Source organism: Ischnura elegans, chromosome 12, assembly GCF_921293095.1.
Source record: "Ischnura elegans chromosome 12, ioIscEleg1.1, whole genome shotgun sequence".
Lineage (NCBI taxonomy): Eukaryota > Metazoa > Arthropoda > Insecta > Odonata > Coenagrionidae > Ischnura > Ischnura elegans.
The window spans coordinates 39555385-39575600 of NC_060257.1; the positions used below are offsets into that span (position 1 = coordinate 39555385).

A 20216-nucleotide genomic window follows, 5' to 3' on the forward strand; every position below is an offset into this window, starting at 1 on the left:
AGCAGCGTCATCAAACACTTCATTATATTTCATCGCTTCAAAACTCTTGCATGTCGAGAATAATAGCGAAATATCGCCTTTGAGCAGAATATTTGTGTACACCATGTTTTTCATTTAGCAAACGTTATTTTGGGCCACCCACGTAACCAAACTCTTCGGGTTGAGTCACTGAGTGAATGGGTGAAATGTGATAGACTCAATTCCTCACCTTGATGGTTGATTCCGGCAGGTTTAGTTGTGCTGCCAGCTCGCATCGCCTTGGCCGCGAAACGTAGTTCTCCTTGAAGAACTCCTTCTCTAGACGCGAGAGCTGCTCCCGGGTGAACGCGGTGCGGTAGCGCCGGATGCCCTGCTCCTGTTGCTGCTGCTGCGACGCGGAATTGGGGGTGCGGCCGCCAACATCCGAAGATGGTGTCGGGGAGCCCGGGGACAAAGCGGCCGGGGGCGGGGATGTGTCACCACCTATTGGAAGACAGGACAAAAAAAATTAGACGAGTGAATTGGTAGAGGTCATTCGATTCATCGATTGATCGATATCTCCTTCGATATTTTCTTGCCATAGTTGGGCATTTCAAGTTGGTGCCAAGAATCAGATCATTTATTGTGTATCATAATATCGACAATAAACTATCATCTATATCAATCGACAATCGATTACAATATCTATAATAATAACTACGTATAACAATCGACCATCGATAACAATACCTATAATAATAACTATCTATAACAATCGACTAACAATAGCAATAGACTATTGACAATAATTGACTATCTATTGTCATCGGCTTTTAGTAATCCATGAGAATTAGCATCTTCTCTTTCAGAGGATCGTTGTCTGTCAATTGGCGCTAATTTCGTCTATTTTGTGAGGACTTTAAGAGGAGAATTTACATAGGTAATTTATCTACCAAATTTGTTGTTGGGAAATAAAATTATATAAAAATATGGTAACGATATGGCTTCGGATGCAACCAATATTAATATTCGTTCAATGGTATCAAGGTCAACTATGTGGAAGTTGATATTCACAAATGAATAGAAGACTTCGTTGACTTCTTTTCATTTGTCAATGTTAATATTTCTTTTCGTTAAACGTAAATTTTTAAAGGTATTTCAGCTACGTTAAAATGAACCCACTACTCCAAGCACTTGTTTTCCTAGCCTAACTGAAGCATGAATCTCACGATTATGTTTCCCGTCCCTCAGCATGATAGCTACAGCGATAGGTTTTCAGGGATCAAATAGTGATAGCTTGACGCATCATTTTCTGAATCACACGGTCATTCCTGCCATCCCTTTCTCCATCGCTTATTCCGTCACTTTTCGTATTCATAACCGTCATCCGATTAAAAGCCATGCGAGGCGTTACAATCGCTTTTACCGGGGGGTACCTACTTTCTGATTGGTTGAAAGACGGTTCCATCGATGATTTCAGCGATCGCTACAGCAGTCCCTCGGAAGGGATGTAAAAAATGATCGTGTGATTCAAGCTGAAGTCTTTTTCCTTGTGTCACTGTTCACTGCTTCCATTCGCATTTGGGCGGAAACGGAGATGGCGCCATATTCTGCCATCTTCCGGTCTTTTCAAGTGGAGTCGGCCTTCTTTAAGTATCTCTTTCGCTCTGCTATACTACTTCCTCTTCCACTCCGAGAGCCAAGTGCGTCTGTACCTCTTAAGCATCCACCTAGCCTTTACCATTGAGACAGTATTATTGACAATTTCGTACCGTCACTCAATTGCTTTTGGAGCAAATGGTCGAAAGGAGAGATGAGTTCTAAAACGGAGGAGCGTTTTGTATTTTTATCTAAACTATATTATGAAAATGTAAACGCTTCAGTGGCCGCATGACCAAGATATTTATATTCTACTCACGAAAAATAAAGCTCCAAATCATAACTTAATCGAAAATAATCCAACGTCCCCAGTTATGTAATGTTTCATTCGGGACAGGATCTGGAAAAAGTAAGACTTCATAGTTTTCGGTAAATATGCATTTTTTATGAACATAAATTGATATTAGGTGGTGGTAAAATATTCTTCTGACAAATGAATTTCCACATAGACATCAAAATGCAAGTACGTTATAACTTTACTAAGGTTATTCTAAAATTGGAGAGTATACATTATCAAATATTTAGTACTACAAAAAGGAAGAGAGGTGTTCATAACCGGTACCTATTTTGAACATATGGAACGTGAGGAAGTATAATTTGTTTTGCATTTTCATTCTTATTAAGCTTCGTTGTTTAATACGATGGTTGTTTACATAGCGAAGTCAGTGTTGCATGCTATAATATAGTGTTTTTTAACGATTCGTGATGTATAAGAATGTATATACTCTTTAAGATAGGGAAGATGTCGAAGGCACTATGCTAAGGGACTCCTTTTAGAAAATACAGATGTCGCTCACTACTTCCGTCATAGTGGGTTGTGTTTTTTAGAGGAGGAGTAGGAGACGACACTGTGTTTTTTTACGTCTATGGGGAAGGGGGTATTAAGAGAAGATTGAGGCCATTATTTAGAGTCACTTCGAGGAGCGGTGACTTAAGTGGACAGCCGAGTAGTGTTCCCTTCCGCCTCGCGACTGAGGCTCCGCCCTCCGACTTGCCGCTTCCGACTTCTGTGCCCTGGTTGACGTCTCATCCTAGTTTTCTAGATAGTTCGATTGATTGCAAGAGTTAACTATATTTATGCCTTCGCACTAAACCATGGAATGATTATGTCGCTTTCCCGAGTGAAGCCAAGAATACAAGAGTTATCCGTCCATCTTCAGATGACCTCTAGAATAGGATAGTTTTCTATTAATTTTTTAATGCCTAAATCGAAAGATTACCACTCCTGGAAGTCGTATTTCACTGTTTTAGATTTTTTAATTACGATACATATTTTTTGCGATTTAATGAAAAGTGAAAATTTTCAAGCGCGCGAAAACGCGACGGCTATGTATGAATGCTGGGAAAAGCCCGTGTGACGTCTGCTGTGTGAGGCCACCTGGGTGCGAGGCTATGAACGCCACTATGATGCTGGTTGCCTGCTGCCAAGCATGGCGGTAGCGCGGAGTACCCTGCTGGCAGGTAGCGCTTGGCATAGGCGGATCTAGGGGGGGGCACGGGGCACGTGCCCCCTCCAGACCCTTAAAAACATGCAAGATTTTCAATACGGTCCCACTATCATTGCGATCGTTTTGTATTAAGAGGTATCTTTGTGCCCCCCCCCCCCCCCCCAGAGCAAAATCCTGGATACGGCCTTGCTTGGGCCCCCCCAGGAAGAAATCCTGGTTCCGCATATGGCGCTTGGCTTAAATAAGAATAATTAATACCCTATAAAACGAAGGAAACTTTCCGACCATAGGCAATTGTAATAGGTGATTATTAAGAAATGTTTCCCTGACCTCTGTGCCTCATGCGTGCATTGGTAATCTCAGACGATTACTTCACAGCTCATAATTCGGCTTGTACTGCTACTTGATTTACAAACTCATGGGCCTTACGCTACGGGTAAAGAGTTTCCATAAGTACTATTACCACATTCGACTTCTGGGCATTTTCCCATCTAGAATACATGATAGTCAGCCGTGGATGGAGATCCCGGAGTGTCTTCAGCTGATCCCGTCGGCGTGTATTAATAACAGGAGAAAATTTTTCGCGCTTACGCTTAAATTGGAGATGAGACAGCCAAAGAGTGAATTCTTGGCCCATCACCTTGAATCATATCTCTCAGACGCTTTCTTTGATGTGGGATGCGTTTCGAAATTCATCTTGGACCACCTCCTTCAGTCCTTTGACTGACACCGCTTCTCAATATGAACGAATCGACCGGACGCGATCGCTACATAGCATCCGCCAACTCCAACCCTAATCCAGGGTGCAAAAATCACTGCCGGAGTGGTCCCGCCATCTCGCGAAGCTACAAGAAGGCGGCCTTTTTGCCATAATCGAGATCAAATGGGTCCGCTCCGATGCACGTTGGAGCGGGCCCATTTGATCTCCCTAAAATCTCCCGCCGTCTTCCTCTTTTTGCGCGCCAGATCGCACTCAGCTTCTTTCCCGACAATTCTTTGCCGGAGATTCCTTGCCTCCCAAGAAGACTGCTTGAGCCTGTATCATATTTAGTCGGTGAGCTTACGTACTCTCTTCGTAGCCTAGCTTTGATGCCATCAATGAATCGTGACTTTCAAATTTTCCGTGAATGAATCGAGCACCCTCGTCACCATCCTACAAAAATTAATAATAGTAGGCCAGGTAAATGGTAGTGATAAATTGCTTTCCATGATATATCCCATCACATTCTTATAATCCTATCACAAGTACTGGAATCGGTACACCTACACAATTTCGAACAAATTAGTTACTGCCTTTAGTTTGTTCGAATGCAAAATCAGATGTTTACCAAGCAAAACTTTTTATAAAAAGCTTGAATATCTCAATGTGAAAAGACTGAAGACTCAGCTATTCCCAAGCAAAACTTATTATAAGAAGCTTTAATCAGAGTAAAGACACTAATTAACCTTTTTGGAGTCGACTTTAATTCGTGAAAGTCCTACAAATCGTTTTTTCAACAGCTAAAAAGGATGGGAATCGATTTATCTTTATTTGAGGAGATAAAAGTTACTTATCTAATGAAAGTCAACTTCATTACTCTAGCATCACGGTTTTGTAAAAAAATGGGGTTGGATTCTGGTTTGATCATTGACTTTATCTACCAGACAACCCCCTGGCATTTCACTGGAGAATATCGACTTACTCATCTATCTGTCTGAGGAGCCTGCGACAAAGTGTGGAGTGGACTTGATCGAGGGTAAGAGCACTCCTTAACCGTGGGAACAGAAAAAGACATGTCGTCGTTAGATGGCGACAGACTGTCCAACACCGTGTGAAGGCTAGTGAGGACCAGACGGGGTGAAGGAAATGGTCAGGGCGAAGTTGGAAACCAATGGAATAGTGAGCAGAAAGAGGAATAGCTGCTTAGATGTGTTGGGAGTACGTGGAATAAGAGCTTTTTTTGGTGGGAAGGAGATTAGGAGGTCGGCGGCTCTGTTTGGAGCTCATCCTCTGCTATAGATGCTAATGGACTGCGAAACTTCTGGATGCAGAGAGAGAGGCAAGGAAGTTTTTCTTTAAGCGTGGGGTTTGAGTGGTAGAAGGTCAAGGATGAGAAGATGCAATAAAGAGGGGGGTGTGATGCTATGGCTTAGCACGGTTTTCTCCTAAATCGGTATAATTTTTCGGGATAAGTTGTGCGGAATGTATCAGTTGTACACACGGCAGATTGTGCAAGTACGTGCCCCGTGTAAAACGGCCTTTAGGACGGTCGCTCGGACAATCGTAATCTGAACGAAGCATTTGGAATGGTGGAGTGATTATATTTATAAAATAGGGAGGGGTGGAAGTGTCTCCTTGAAGTCCGGAGGGTGGTGGTGGTCTTCTGTGAGAGAGGAAGCCATTCCGCTGAGTGCTGCTTCACTAACCAATTTTTTTTTTGTCTCTCACACTTCCCTCCCAGTGAGCAGAGCCTTGCATCTGCTAAAGGCGTTTCCGCCGCCCCGATATCGGCTCGCGATAGCGGCGGCTACCGCCCACAAACTGCCACTACTTAGATACTACTCACTACCACTCGTCCCCATTACGCACTTGGGGACGACTACCGCTCCTGGTGGCCGACGACACAACTGGCGCAGCGGGGACACTTTGAGTGAGCTTTGGAGTGGAGTGGGGAACAGAGTGGCTCTTTGCCCATCGTTGAGGCACAGGCTCCCATCCTGATTTATACACAACTCGGTAATTTATTTCTTTATCGTTTCTTGCCGCCGTCTGATGCGTTATAATGAAGTAAGCACATATAAGATACGTAATGAGTAACTTAAAATAAAAAGAAACGTAATCCCCCACGACATTTATTCATTATAAAAACAACCTGAGGTAGTTTCACCAATTAACTTCACCTACGAGGAGCATATTTAGTCTCTTCGCTTTGCTTTATTCAAGCTTTTAATAACGAGTTGTGTTTAGTAAAAAGCTGATTTTACTTTTGAGGTGTAGATCGAAAGCGCCAATGGTCAAGTTCATTTGATGACAAAAATCTCATATGGCATTTAACAAAATACAAGGAAACACATTTAAGACATCTATCGGTTATCAAAGAGTTAAAAAAAAGAGTGTTTATTTTCAAATAGTAGCCATGGTAACGAATCCATTTACTAGGCGATGGCCGATAGTTGTCTCCTCGGTCGGAGGTAGTTCGTAATTTGTTATTTCATCAAGGAATTCGCAAATAATCATTATGTAGACAATAGCTGAAAAACATTAAACATAGGAAAGTAGGTGCCAAATTATGATAAATTCATGAACCGTCCTATATTCCCTGTCGATGTTTGTTTCATACTAAGGAACAGGCTCTTTTATCTATTTCAAAATTCTAGGGATTTTTAGTCTCTTTTTCTAGCCTATGATTCAGGGACTGTAGTTATGTGTAACTATTTTCATTCCTTTTATGCATCAGGTTAGAAAGCGATATCCACGGCATTTGTTTTTTTCATTTTCACCATGATAAGGAATAAGTTTTTTTTATTCGTCAACATTAGAGTGAACCAAATTGGCGATATGTTTCCTACCAATTGATTTTATCATCACCGTTACCTTGCGATTTCATTCCTTTCTTTTTTATAAATTGATTTCACAACTTATCATCGCAGAGCATTTTGGAGGGGGTGGAAGCCAACGCCTCATTTATTCAGTTATTAGTAGCTTTTCACCATAAACGTCTTTGTATAGAAGCAGCTCTTTACAAAAAAAATCGTTCACCAATAACTTGCCACCAGGCTTGATGTTATTTTTTTCCTAACCCAAACAACAGCGGTAATACCGGGCAATTAGTCATTTTTGATGCAAGCAACGATCAATCGTGTGTCTTTAAGTGGAACTTTACGACTGGAAATGGGCCTTCCTGAACAACATCTGTTCATATTAAATCAGGGCCTGGCGTCGCCCGCGACATAGCAAAGATAAACGGGTGCATCACGATATCCCTGCTTGGCGTCAACGAACCCTCTCACCTTTCAGGATAATGGGATACCGTTAAAAAAAGAAAGAACTACCCTCCCTCCGGGATGCTAAGTGTCGCTCAAGCATATATGCAGTTTTAGGCGCCTGAGGGCTCCTTAAGGTTTTTTATCTCCCAAATGTCACACATAGCCTTTTTTTAAAAAACGGAAGGGTCCAAACAGTAGGGGGCTATAGAATTTTACGATTACTCCCAAAATAAGTGGGGTATATCATTTGACGAGGTTAAAGTTTTATCAAGTGGCTGAGTTGTGGACACGATACCCTTCAAAAGTAAGTATAACACAAGGATGCATCGATATATATTTCTATATAGAAACACGACGTTCAATACTGCATACTTGCTAGGGCCGAATTTATTGATATTCTAAATTTTCGCGATTTTAAATCTATTAATGCGTCTGTCCGCGATTCAAAATTTTTAATGGCCATTTTCTGAGTTGTGTGCGTTTGTACAGATTCCTAAAGGATTAAGATACCATCTAAGAACTCGCCCGTGAGTCAAGAAAACAATGGTTTGTTGGCTGTTTCACAATGTTAAACTTATCCATCATGTTTTTCTCTCGACAATGATGGTTCTCGTGGTGGTGGAGAAGACGAAATATATTGGGACTATAGCAATATTGAGATTATGTACCTACTGTCATCATAAATAACACATAAGTATGTACATGAGAAAGGTGTCACATGGCTTACATGCTGTTTCAGCTGCAGTGAATTAAGTTCATTTCTTTTTAAAAATAAAATTAGCCTGCGTACGACATATGTCCCTCTTTGATTTTTTCACGTTTCGCTACCATGACGCATTTAAATGACATTAAAGTTATGATACGATTCCATTCATCATATAATGGATGACTCACAACAATTGCCCACCCACACAATTCGTTTTCGTGAGTTTTTTATCACATCAAGTGTTAAACATCAATGTCTATGGCAAACTTTAAAGCATAATAATGGAAGGAAACGGAAATTTCAATTATTTAGAGTCCCAATTATGATACTATTGATATAACATGATGATACTGTTTGAAAATATTACCATAAACCTCGTTTTGCTACTTCTTAAGGCCGTTTTACACGGTACACGGAATTGCGCAATCTGACGTATGTGCGAAGGCGCAATCAAAATTGCGTCGTGTAAAGCGGTGAATTGCTAGAACACATGCGAGAATGCGAGGATGCGAGACGGCAAAATAGCCTCTGTTCTAATTTCGTTCATGCATTCGCGCAATTCCTCGCCATTTTAGAAATTAATGCAGGTCTAACCTGCCCAATTCCGTGCCCCGTGTAAAACGGCCTTTAAAGGAAATGTGAAAAAAATGAAAATATCAAATCAATGGCTCGCTATTTCACTTCGTGGAATGGTAGACATGATAAAAGCGAAAATAAACTGTGTTAAACTACACACAGATTTATAAAAAAACTCTTCCGGCGTCGTTCTTTTCTGGTCGTTATCAAGAGGTAACAGAACCGTGAAAGAATGGAACCCTTTAGAGTTTTTTTTAATGACTGCTGTGAGGAATATGGCAAAGTTTTTTTTTCATTCTAAAATTAAAATATATACAATCTTGATAATATTGAATAAACATTATTTTTTTAACGGCGACATGCCTCATTTTGCTACTTTCCAACGAATACATGAAAAATTGAAAATACACGCCCTCTTTATAATCATTTAGATCATAAAACTCAAATTTCGCGATTATCGCCTTCATCGTCCGCCACATTCCGGCTCCGACTCACTCCGCTTCCGTCTCTTTCATATCATTTCGCTATCACGTCCTCCTTTGTCGGTTTGGCGCCCTCTCTTCCGCGCCTCCATGCGGCGGGCACTTCAAGCCGATTTATGGCGGTTCACTCAAAATGCTGCCGCGGCGGCACGGCTTGTTAAAATCGATTAGGTGGCGCTCAGAGGCGAAGATGAAGCGCCCCGGGGAATACTCCACTTGAAGGGGCGCCATTAACTCCTTCACGCTCGGAAAGTTCAAACATATATTCCCGCTCTGATTCAGTCCGCCGTCTAGTCGTCGGCAAAGGCTTATCTCGAGATAGGAAAACCATTTCGTCCGCGGTCTAGCACCAACGTTTCCACTTGGGTGTTCAGATTATCCCACATCAACAGCAGGGGAGGAGAAAATGTATCATATATAGTTTTGTGGACCGTTAAAATTCCCAAAGCAAGTGTGATTTTATGGTACAAAACAGTAAGTAAGCATCATCTTTTATTTAGCTAATACGCATTGATCGTCAAGGGATATTGGGACAAGTAAACCATCGTCGGCCTCGGTGCCTACCATGCCGAAGGTCGCGGGTTCGAATCCCGCCTGGGTAGGTTGCTCCTTCCAGGACATGGGTGCGTGTGGTCGTCTGTTGTTTAAACGGTAAAGGCCTCCTTGTGCTGTTTTCGGGGTTAATTGAGATAAATAAGATAAAAATAAATATCTTCACTGTCTTCGAACAATTAATCAAGTTCGCCAGTGAAGGCCATCCTCTATAAAAAGAATTTCCATTTAGTGAGTGAATACGAGTTTGATGTCTTTTATTGCTAATTTATGAGGATGGAGATAGTTTAAACAGGTCGTTTTTGAACTTTAAAAAACATTAAGACAATGGGTTAGAACTAGGCAAGCAGCATTTTTTATTAGTCTTGATGGTTGAGGGATTTTGAGGCAAAAGACCATCGTCACTGTCTTCAAGCATTACATCAAGTGCACCAGTGACGTATTATGGGTCATCTTCTATAGAGGACTTTCAATTTTGAGAGTGACCACGAGTTCGATGTCTTTTATCACTATTTTGCCTGATGAGAACGATCTTCGTTCTAAAGGAGGTATTTTTTTTAATAAATCTATTTGGAAAATATAAGTTATTCTTATGAATTTAAAATTATAAGTAAATTTCACGTATTTACGTCCAAGACAATGGTATTTTCAAATGAATTTATTCAGACATATTTTTTACTCAAAATGTCAGCCATTCGCGACTTAACGTCCCTAAAAATCCGCAGCCGAACCGTGTTACACCTCGCCACATCCATGTAACTGACAATTAGTCCAATAAGGAAATCTAAAAAAAAAGGAAAATTATTTTTTTTAATCCATCACAAGCATTCGAGATGTGGGTATGGAGAAGAATGGAGAGGGTGAAATGGACGGAGAGGATAAGGAACGACGAAGTGCTGGATATGGTGGGTGAGGAGAGGCAGCTTTTGGATGAGATACGGAGGAGACAGAAGGTATGGATGGAGGGAGTACTCAGCGGGGAGGGGATGTTAAAAAAGGTGTTAGAGGGTAGAATGTTAGGGAAACGAGGGAGGGGAAGGAAAAGAGTAGGATTTTTGGATATATTGAAGGGGAGTAGGTCTTATAGTGAATTGATGAAGGCGGTAATGGAAGGAAAGGAAGGCTCCCAGATCACTTCTTTAGTACTCCATGCAAACCTACCTTAATCGGTAGAATACTTTAATAATAATAATAATATAACTGAAGTTCTATAAGAAATTTTTTCTGTGTTTACATTGCTTTGTAATTTGTAAATTTATTACAAAATATTGCTGAGCGGGCACATTATCATAGCCTAGTGTAATAAAATCTCAGATGAATGCTTCAGTAATTTGTATCACGTGTTTCAGGTATTGTAATTAAAATCGGTGACCTCCATGAAACGCCTCTGTTCATCCACCGAGAATATATATTCTTTGCGTCGGAAGCATTATTAACGTCCTTGAGATGGAAAATAGCTTCTTCATGCCTCTTTTCAAGTGTTCCTGGGCGTAATTATGGGCGTACTCAGCATGTACAGCTTTATCAGGACCTCTACGCAAATTTTAATGCTGCGTTTTATTCTTCCCTTGCCTCATGATAAGCATGCATTTAATCTTCGCTTAATGACCAGCAATTATATGTAAACTCATTTGCTTCCTGAATTATTTTTAATAAGCATCCCACTGAAACGCTAATTTTAATATATCTTGCACTGAAATCTGCTAATGGCGAAATATGTTTATAATAATGGCGGTGGATTATGGTAGCAAATGACGGAGGCCGCAAAAGCTTTTCTCCCGACGCTATGACTTGCTTTCGTCCGAAGTCGATCGCCCTGCTACCAGGGGGTTAATTTCCTGGACAGGGAGGCGGTTTGCCACGGTCCGATCGCTGCATTTAACCAAGAGGTCACCAAACTTTTGTCCATTTATGAAAACAAATCTTGTTGCCGGCTCTACGAATGCTTTTTGAGAAGAAAAACACAAATTTTCCCCAATACCGAACTCAATTCCTGTCACTTTTTACGGCAAATTGGTTTCAATACCTTATGTCTCTATCGGTTTCTCATCAATGAGTATTCTACTTTACTATTCTAAAATAAATTCATTTCCTCATCTTGTAAACGTATTTATGCACTAGTGAATAAAGTCATTAGTACCAACCCACCCTAATTGAAATAGATGTACCCATTCGTAAAATACTCATTAACTAGATGGTTTGTTATCGTCCGCAAAAATAACGCAGTTTAAACAGAAAAAAACGGTAGCCAAGGAGGCGTTTAAGTAATCTCCAAAATTTCTTTAACCCCCCAATTAACGTTCTCCTACGACCAACGTACGAGAACGTTATTTAGCGTATAATCGTAGGTATGAAAACTTGTTTTGTACCTCTCTATAAAAAGATGCAAGCACTGATGGAATTTGCTCACTTTTGGCTAATTAAGGGGAACAGTGAGGTTGCGTTGATCTCTGGAAACGTATCTCCTACCAGTAAAATATATTCTATGAACCTTGACAAAACAATATTGGTACTTAATACTTTGTCCTATTATAAAGATCCATGTTTTGGTGATATTTAAAGTATACTACTGACTACTCTGTGGTTATCCCTAGTATAATCTCTATGTTTCCATCGAAGTATTTGTATCCGCGAGACTTAACATGAAAAAAGGTTAATTAATGTTAAGAATAAAAGTTTTCATCTTTTCCTTCACGTGTGGAGGGTAGTGACTACCAAAAGTATTTGCGGGCAGGAACAAGACGAAATTACAGTCTAAAAATAGAAACCGTTGTACGTTCAATGCATTCGTTACTCTCAGGGCTGCCCGGTGTTTTCCAACGAAGGATGTTAATGGAGTAATTACGTATGTAAACGAACAGATTAAGCTAATTTTCTCGTGAGTTAGATTTTCGAGAGGGGTATTACAATGAGGAAGACCTCCGTTGACGTGTTACTTATTGTATGTATCTCTCTCTTATCGCTTTCTCCTTACTAATTTTTGATTCCACTTCCGTATAATAATATATAAGTATGTCCTGTTTAGAGTTGAGTCTTCTGTGTCTCGTAAAAGCTGGCCGGAATTTTAAAAGGGGGATTTTTTGGCGTGGAAAGATTCGCTATCTCGCGAGGAGCGAAAAAAAGCCCGGCTTGCGGGGCAATTTTCTCGTAAGACAAGTTCAAGACATGTGGAATGAAGTTAGAGGAGGAGGTTTGGCTACTTCTCTTACGCCTCCTTTCGAAAATACCGTTTGGAAATCGTACTTAAGGTTTTTCGCGTCCGCTTAATATGCCACAACCCCGCTGCGAATGTTTCTCGGCCGCCCATGGTTCATTGTTGGTCAAATGTGGCTTTGTCCGCCAAGCAGACCATCTTTAGGTGGACGTCCTTCAGCTATTATGTGCATCAATTCAAATTTTATATTAAAATACAGGGTTATCGTCAACGAATGACCCTGTTTGAGTAATTCATAGGAAGATACAGTGAAACCTTTCTTTTACTGATACTTACCGTTCTCTAAAAATTGTTCGTAAGTCGTAAGTCTGAGGTGTCCGTAAGCTGGAGGTAACGTAAAAAAAACTTATTTTTACGCTGAACATTATCCCGCAAGTATTAAAGTGAATAGGAATTTAATCCATGTGAATGAAATTCTTTTTATTTAAAAAAAAACTCTCAACTTTTGAAAGACCGGTCAGAAAACGTATCGCGATGGTGTCCGTAAAAGAGTAAAATTGTGTCTACAAGTATCCGTGCCTGAAAGTGGGAGAGTGCGTATACTAGAGGTTCTATCCTTCCACAGGTGCACTTTATTCCGCCGCGGAATTGACCAAAGTCCTTAAGTAAGAGGTGTCCGTAAGCCAGGTGTGTCATTGAACAGAGGTTTCAGTGTAGTATGGATAAGGTGGTAGAGATTGTTCAACGATTCCTGCTTGATTGCTTGAGAGTAGGGCACTCCAAGTGCCTGGGACAGCAGCTATGCGCTTTCCTCACTAGGATACTAGGCTCCCATAATCTCTTCAGAAAAGACAATACACCTTGCTCTATCCACACTAAATATCTATACACACACTAGCGACCATGGTTCCGACAATTATAACATATCGAGTTTTAATTACTTTGTTTATGTTGTAAAAGTGGAAAAAATATCGAGTTCGCTAATATACCCCGAAGTACTGGATTATTAAAAAGAATGGTGCGGTTTCAGTAATTCATAGGAAGATAGTAAGGATAGGGTGACATATTTTTCAGAGGCTGTCCTGTTCTGTCAAGTGCAGCACTTTGTCCGTCGGATGGGACGTTAAGCCGTGATCCCCTAGACGTCTTCGTTAGGAGTAAGCCCATGTCGATGCCGGCCGTGCGCACATAGCCGCTCGACAAGAGCGCCCGTAGTCGTTCTTGTCGAGTGACTATGGGCGCACGTATTGAAATTTATCAATTGCGAAAAAAAACTATTGGAGTTAAAAAACTCGTAAAATAAAAAAACATTAATTGTAAGTATTTCTGCTGTCATATAAACCATGTTAACCAAACCATCCTTTTATGAAAATCCTGTAATTTTCAATGACTTAAATTATATACCGTTTCTATGGACGCCAATTTCTTATTTTAAATGAAATAATAAAAGACTGAATTATTTTTTTTAAACAATGGCCTTTCATAACGAGTTTTATGCTCAAAAGCATTTTTTCAGCTACATAAACCGAATGGGACTGATTTTAACGGAGGTAAGCCAAAATTTGTTACAAATAACTACTGTTGTGTGAAACTAAAGGTGTGTAATCATTTTGTGGAAAGTTTCCAAACTTTATTCAGCGTTATATTCCTTACAATTGAAAGATATTAACTGCTAATGCTATTGAAAAGGCTCTTTGATATCTGACGTTATGTTCGTATAGCATTAATAGCTCTTCACGTTAACTCCCTTTCAATTCCTGTTTGCAAAAATATTCTTATCTTGCCTCGGCTTAAGCCAAGCGAATAGTCTCTCCCCAACCCTGTCCCCTTCGCTAATTACACATTAGCACGCGTCACGCCTCGGTAATCACGGAGGACAAATTAATTACCGCCCTTCTCTCGCCCCTCACGCTGTCCTCTCTTCCCCCACAATGCACTGCGACAACAATGCTCCCGACAACTTTTTCCCTCCACATTTTAATAACGCTGGTCCGAGAATTGAGGCATACTTATGCCATTCCCATGAAATTTTCTTGCTCTTTCGAGAATTCATTTTTAATTTGTGCCCCATCGACTGACGTTCACGAAATTATGGCTCTCCGTTCTGTATTTTGTGTATATGTCATTTTTAAATCGGGATTTTCAAACAGGTTCTTCTGACGATACTTGTCTGAGCATGAGAAAACTGTTGATTAATTGAATATTGCTGCTGGAATGCATATATGTTGTCATCACAAAAAATGATAACATGTGAATCACGACAAAAATAAGTCGAAGACTCGTCACTGGACTATTATGTAAGTTATCACTAAATAAATTCTCAACTCAAATTCAACTCAAAGTAGGCTGAATGCTTTATTGATTGAATTGAAATTGAATTTCATATTTTCCACGACAATTGCCGGCGTCGGTGGCGGCGGGGTAAAGTCCTCGCTTGCCAAACAGGAGGTCGCGTGTTTGAGTTCCGCCTTTGCAAGTTACCCCTATCCCTAGGGCATGGATTTTTGTGTACGTTAAACTGTTAACATGTTGATAACCCCGATTTAAAAGGCTAAATAGAGCTGTTTTCGGTGGTATGGAAATAAATCAATGAACAATTTAGTTCAATATAGAAAAATTCCACTCTATCACGCTTGAAACTTCGAATATTAATCAAAGTAGGATTGCGTCAAAATGGCGATATGGTCGCCTCAAAAAGTTGGGAAAAATGTCAACTCATAATTACGAATAAATATGTAATATATCCACATTATTTGTGTCTTTTTTGTTTTTATCTTTGATAAGCGTTTCTTTATGATGGCATTAAATTTCATACATTTACGGGCGGTCAAATAGTTAGAATAAAAGTTATACTATAAATATAAACTTATATATATAATATAATAGTCATAATATAAACTTAAAAATGTAAAGATGGAATATCCACATTACCTATGCCGTAATACTGTTTTAAAATTCAATTGGACGTCCCCTGTGATGGCAAAGCATTTCAGTAATAATATGTAATACTAAAATTCGATTGGACGTCCTCAGTGAAGGCAAAGCATGCCATTAATAACACAAAATACTAAGAATATTAGTTTTGAATCGCTCAGTCGCGAACCTACCTCCTTAATCGTCGCTACATTAAGTTATTTTCCGTAGGGGACGAAGGAACACGCCAACCCGCCGCGCGACCAGTCGTGTGGGGTGGGGAATTAATTGCCGGAAATGTTGTTTGAACTGAATGACGAGGGAGTTTGCAGGTGTTTGTTGTCCCTCGCAGTCCTTCCAACTTCTCGCGGCCGACGAGGAGTCAGTCCGTGTGGGAAGGAAGAGGGAGCAGTTTTATAGGAATGAGTAGGTAATCGAAAAGTTTCCTTCGCGCTTCGAAAGAGACGACGAGGTATTGTGATTGTGACTTCCAAGTCCAGAATAAATACAGCAAAACCTTTACTCACGTTGACCTCCCACTGACTTACACTTATTACTATTGGGAACCTATCAACTGCGAACACCTCTCACTTACGGACGCCTTCAACTTGCGGACACCTCTAAATAATGAACTCCTCTCAATTACGGACATTTCTCACTTACGGACGCCTACCACTTGCGGATACCTCTGAATTACGTACACCTATCACTTACGGATACCTCCCACTAACGGACACATCTCTTTTACGTACACATGTCACTTACGGTTTGAAATCACCGGTAGAAGAATATTTTTTCGCCTAAGAATCGAATCCCTCCAATACAGCTATTCCAACTTCAGAACACGTACAATTTTTGGAGTGTTTTTATCCTCTGAGACGGATACTATTTGCATAGATTTCCTGACCTATCTCTCAAAATTACTTATTTATCTGGTAGTAGTAAACTTCATCTAAAGAGAAAATAGGGAAGGAAAAATGTTTAAACCAGCTATGATTCATAACACAGATATGGAAAAAAATAGTAAGGGTGTTTATGTTGCCTGAAGCTAAGCAAACCTCCTTTTCGACGTAATAGGCTATAATATTCTTAAACGGCCTATAGGTGTATCTTTCTCGAGTCTTATTCAAAAATACCGGAAGCAGTCATACATTACATGCACTATGGATTGGATGACAAATTGTTTTCAGTTTAAAAAAAAAAAAGATTCCATTTTCAAATTTAAAAGTTTATTAAAAGTAGTTAAACATAAATCATAGCTCTTCATAAAAATGCTTAGTAATATCTGTCCCTACTTTTTGTCATGGAGTTGCTCAATAACATATTTCCGCTCAATATTCCCTCCTCGGTTCTTAATTTATGACTTTGTTGAAATGAGGATGAATGGGCAATGGTTACTTGATGTATTAGATCAAAGGGAGATGTAGTCGTAGAAGCATAAACACCCTTACTATTTTTTCCGTCTCTGTACTATGAATCATTGCTGGTTTAAACATTTTTCCTTCCCTATTTTTCCTATACATTAATTTATTACTACTAGAAAAATTAGTGGTTTTGATAGATAGGTCAGAAAATCTATGCAAATGGTATCAGTCACAGAGGATTAAAAAACTCCCGAAAATTGTCCGTGTTCTGACGTTGGAATATCAATATTGAAGGGATTCGACTCTTAGGCGAAAAAATATTCTTCTACCGGTGATTTCAAACGACTACATCTCCCTTTGACCTACTACATCTAGTAGCCATTGCCCTTGTAGACGTAGTCTATGTATGTCTGTGATATTTTGCGCAGGGAATAATGCCGCCAGTAATTGAGTCTGCCCCGAAGTCAATCGCGTTATAAACCTGTTTCCTTCCTTACAATTTTTTAAGTGACTACGCAGACACCGTTGGCATTGCAATGCATCCCTTAGTTCTTGCAACGAAATTATGACCCATAAACCGTGTACACTGTTTTATTGTTTCATAGTAGTACGAAGAGGGTGTGGCGTGTAACTTCGGTGTCTTCGGTGAGGTTACTTGAATGTAATTTCTTTTGCAGTGGTCTGTAGTTTTTACGACGGCATAGAAAATTATACAAGCATCTACGGAGTTATCGTCAGCCACTGTAGACGGCTTCTTCTCTTGAGATGAAGCAATAACATTACAGGCTCTTGTCACCAGAACTCAATTCTTCCTTGATTTTGGCGAGTCAATATTACGTTTCTGTTTTACGTACGCCAAGTCGTGAAAAAGTTCAACGGAAAACTACTCGTTAAACTAGTTACTTCTCGAAGACATGTATCCTTGTTGTTCTCAAGAAGTTTTGCCATAAATAAATTGATATTCGAAAAATTTCCACCCCAACCAGGCCATTGAGGAATATTATTTGATGTCAGGGTGAATGGTCAATGTGAGTTTGAAGTCGTTATAATCCAGAATAACTACCTTGTTTTCTGAACAAAACAATTGCATCATCTGCATTTTTCACATCTTGATAGTAGTACAGCATAGCATATAGTAGTAAAGTTTGTTATTATACGGGACGTTTTTTGGACGGTGTGGTGTGCATGTGGGAGTCCAAATGCATGCTGCATGCTGGTGATTGATCACCCCCTGCCAAACACCCTAGAGGTGGCTCGCAGGGTATTATGTAGATGTAGATGTAGATGATAGTTTTTTCGTCATGGGTGAGGTGTGATTAGTTTCAGAAAAAGCATAATTTTAAGATCAGACTTTTACTAAAATAGATTTTATTGATTGTTAATAGCGGAATATCGGCATATGCTTGCAAAGATACTTCTAAATGTCCCATTTCGGCAAAAATTCTGATGACGTTATTATTCTAATGACTTAATTGAGGACTTCTTATTATATTCCTTCACGGTATCTTGCTTTCATTACTCCAGAAAAAGAAATTTTCTGGTCGGTGTCACCTACATCCATATCTATCTAAAAAGCTCAGTTAACCTGCCAGTTGGAAATGATAAAGGCAAATTCTGCGACAAAAGCAGGCATACAATAATATTTCATTGATTCTGCATTTAATCCGCTTCAATCTGCATTTTGTTTAGAATTATTAATGAACAAATAATGTACAATCATATACTGGGCTAAAGACTAAAGGCTTATGGATGATCTCCTTTATTTCTGAATACTTAAGCAGCTCAAAGGGAGGAAAAGACTACGAATTTTGCGAATCTTCGTCCTTCGCATTAAAGTTTACCTCTTCCAACAATAGAATCTCTAAATTATCAGTCAAGGAGCGTAAATGCGAAAACCTTGTTCGATAAATGTAAATCAGTTACCATCCTAAGTGCTTGCCCGATGACTCTCGCGAACTAATAGCAATTTTAAGTGGGCCGTTTTGTCAATTAATACATGTAGCTAAATATTCTGGCGCAAGGGAAATATGCATGGTGAAAGTTTAGAAGGCAAAATTTATGCTATATTCCACCTCTGGAATGGAAGTTTTAGATTTACAGTTTCACTTACTTCCTTTCTTAGGCATGTGCCCGTTATATCCATATAACTTTCATCTTCAATGAATAACTCATAATGCCATCGTTGAGAAATGATCCCGATAGGTACCAAATAAGAAAGTAGAAAATTAAGTAAGCGTAAAGTCGCCTCGATTATCTCTGCTCATTAGGATTGTGGAGAATGAATGAGGAATGATGGGAAAAATGCACAAGTGCAGTCATATCTCTTGATTTACATCATCAGAATGTGTGACGGCAAACACTTATTACTTACACATCCACGTATTTAAGTAATTTCTAATTAAGCTCCAGAAAATTCGTAAAAATGAATGAGAGTTGAATGATATATTCGCTCACTCGCGGAAAAATGAAACCTCGGATATTTTTCCGCAGTACAGGTACTAAGCAATATTAAAGGTTTGCGCTCTCGTATTGAAAATTTAAGGGTCCACGATGCAGATACTTTCAAATGCATATTGATTTGATCGATTCTTATTAGAACAACGTTAGTTTTGAGAAAGATGAATTTTACCCCTTGTCGTCAGTTAGCTCATTCCTCAATAAAGTCAAAGGTGGTAATATTGAATTGCAGGTTGCTTTGTATCGTAGCTACATTAAACGAAAGTCAACATTGCTTATAGATCACACTCAATGAGGTGCTTTACAACATACGGTCATACTCGAATTCAGCCACAGTGTTAATAGAAAATTCATTCGTTAAGTCCAAAGCTGCGATGCGACGATTGAACTGTAACTATAGTATGAAAATATAACCTCATTATTATCTCCACGGTAAAATTTTTATGCCTGCGATGAAAGAGAATATTGGAAATTTCCTTCTTACCTAGATGTTAGCGTTAATTTTTAATTAATTGATACATCCGAAAATAATGACCGTCCCAGCGGAAGCGATACGTTCTTTTAATGTGAGTACGAAAGATGTGCTCTAGCCACCAAAGCACAGAGCGTTTCCCATACACAATATAGACTGACCACTGCCCTCATTTTCAGCCTCAAACCTCGCCAACAGACCACGCTCCTTTGACCGCCCAGACCGCTTTCGGAAAGGTCAATTTGTCAGCGCAACGGACAACAAACCATTTGGGCCTTTGAATGATGCCATCCGTCGTTCCCCCATGGCATCATGTCTGGTCCCTTGGGCCCGGACGCGTGAGGCCTTCCGTGTGGGAGGTCACAGTGGTGTCCCGCCAGAGTTCACCCGGTCGAGACGACAAGCCATCCCACCCAGGAGTGAAGCGAAAACCCTCGGAAGGATAAGGCAGACGCCGCCAATGCTTAGCAGCCCATACATCACCCCGTATCCCAGCAAAAATAGCCCGG

At 39.9% G+C, this 20216-nt stretch overlaps 1 protein-coding gene across 1 annotated transcript in view; it reads right to left on the reverse strand.

Moving 5' to 3' along the window:
* The window catches only part of LOC124168666 (segmentation protein even-skipped-like), a 54204-nt gene that overhangs the window by 14926 nt on the left and 19062 nt on the right, over nt 1-20216 (reverse strand). Inside the window, exon 2 of the mRNA XM_046546930.1 lies at nt 209-462. Coding sequence (XP_046402886.1) covers nt 209-462 — 254 coding nt within the window. The remainder of the gene's footprint in view (nt 1-208; nt 463-20216) is intronic.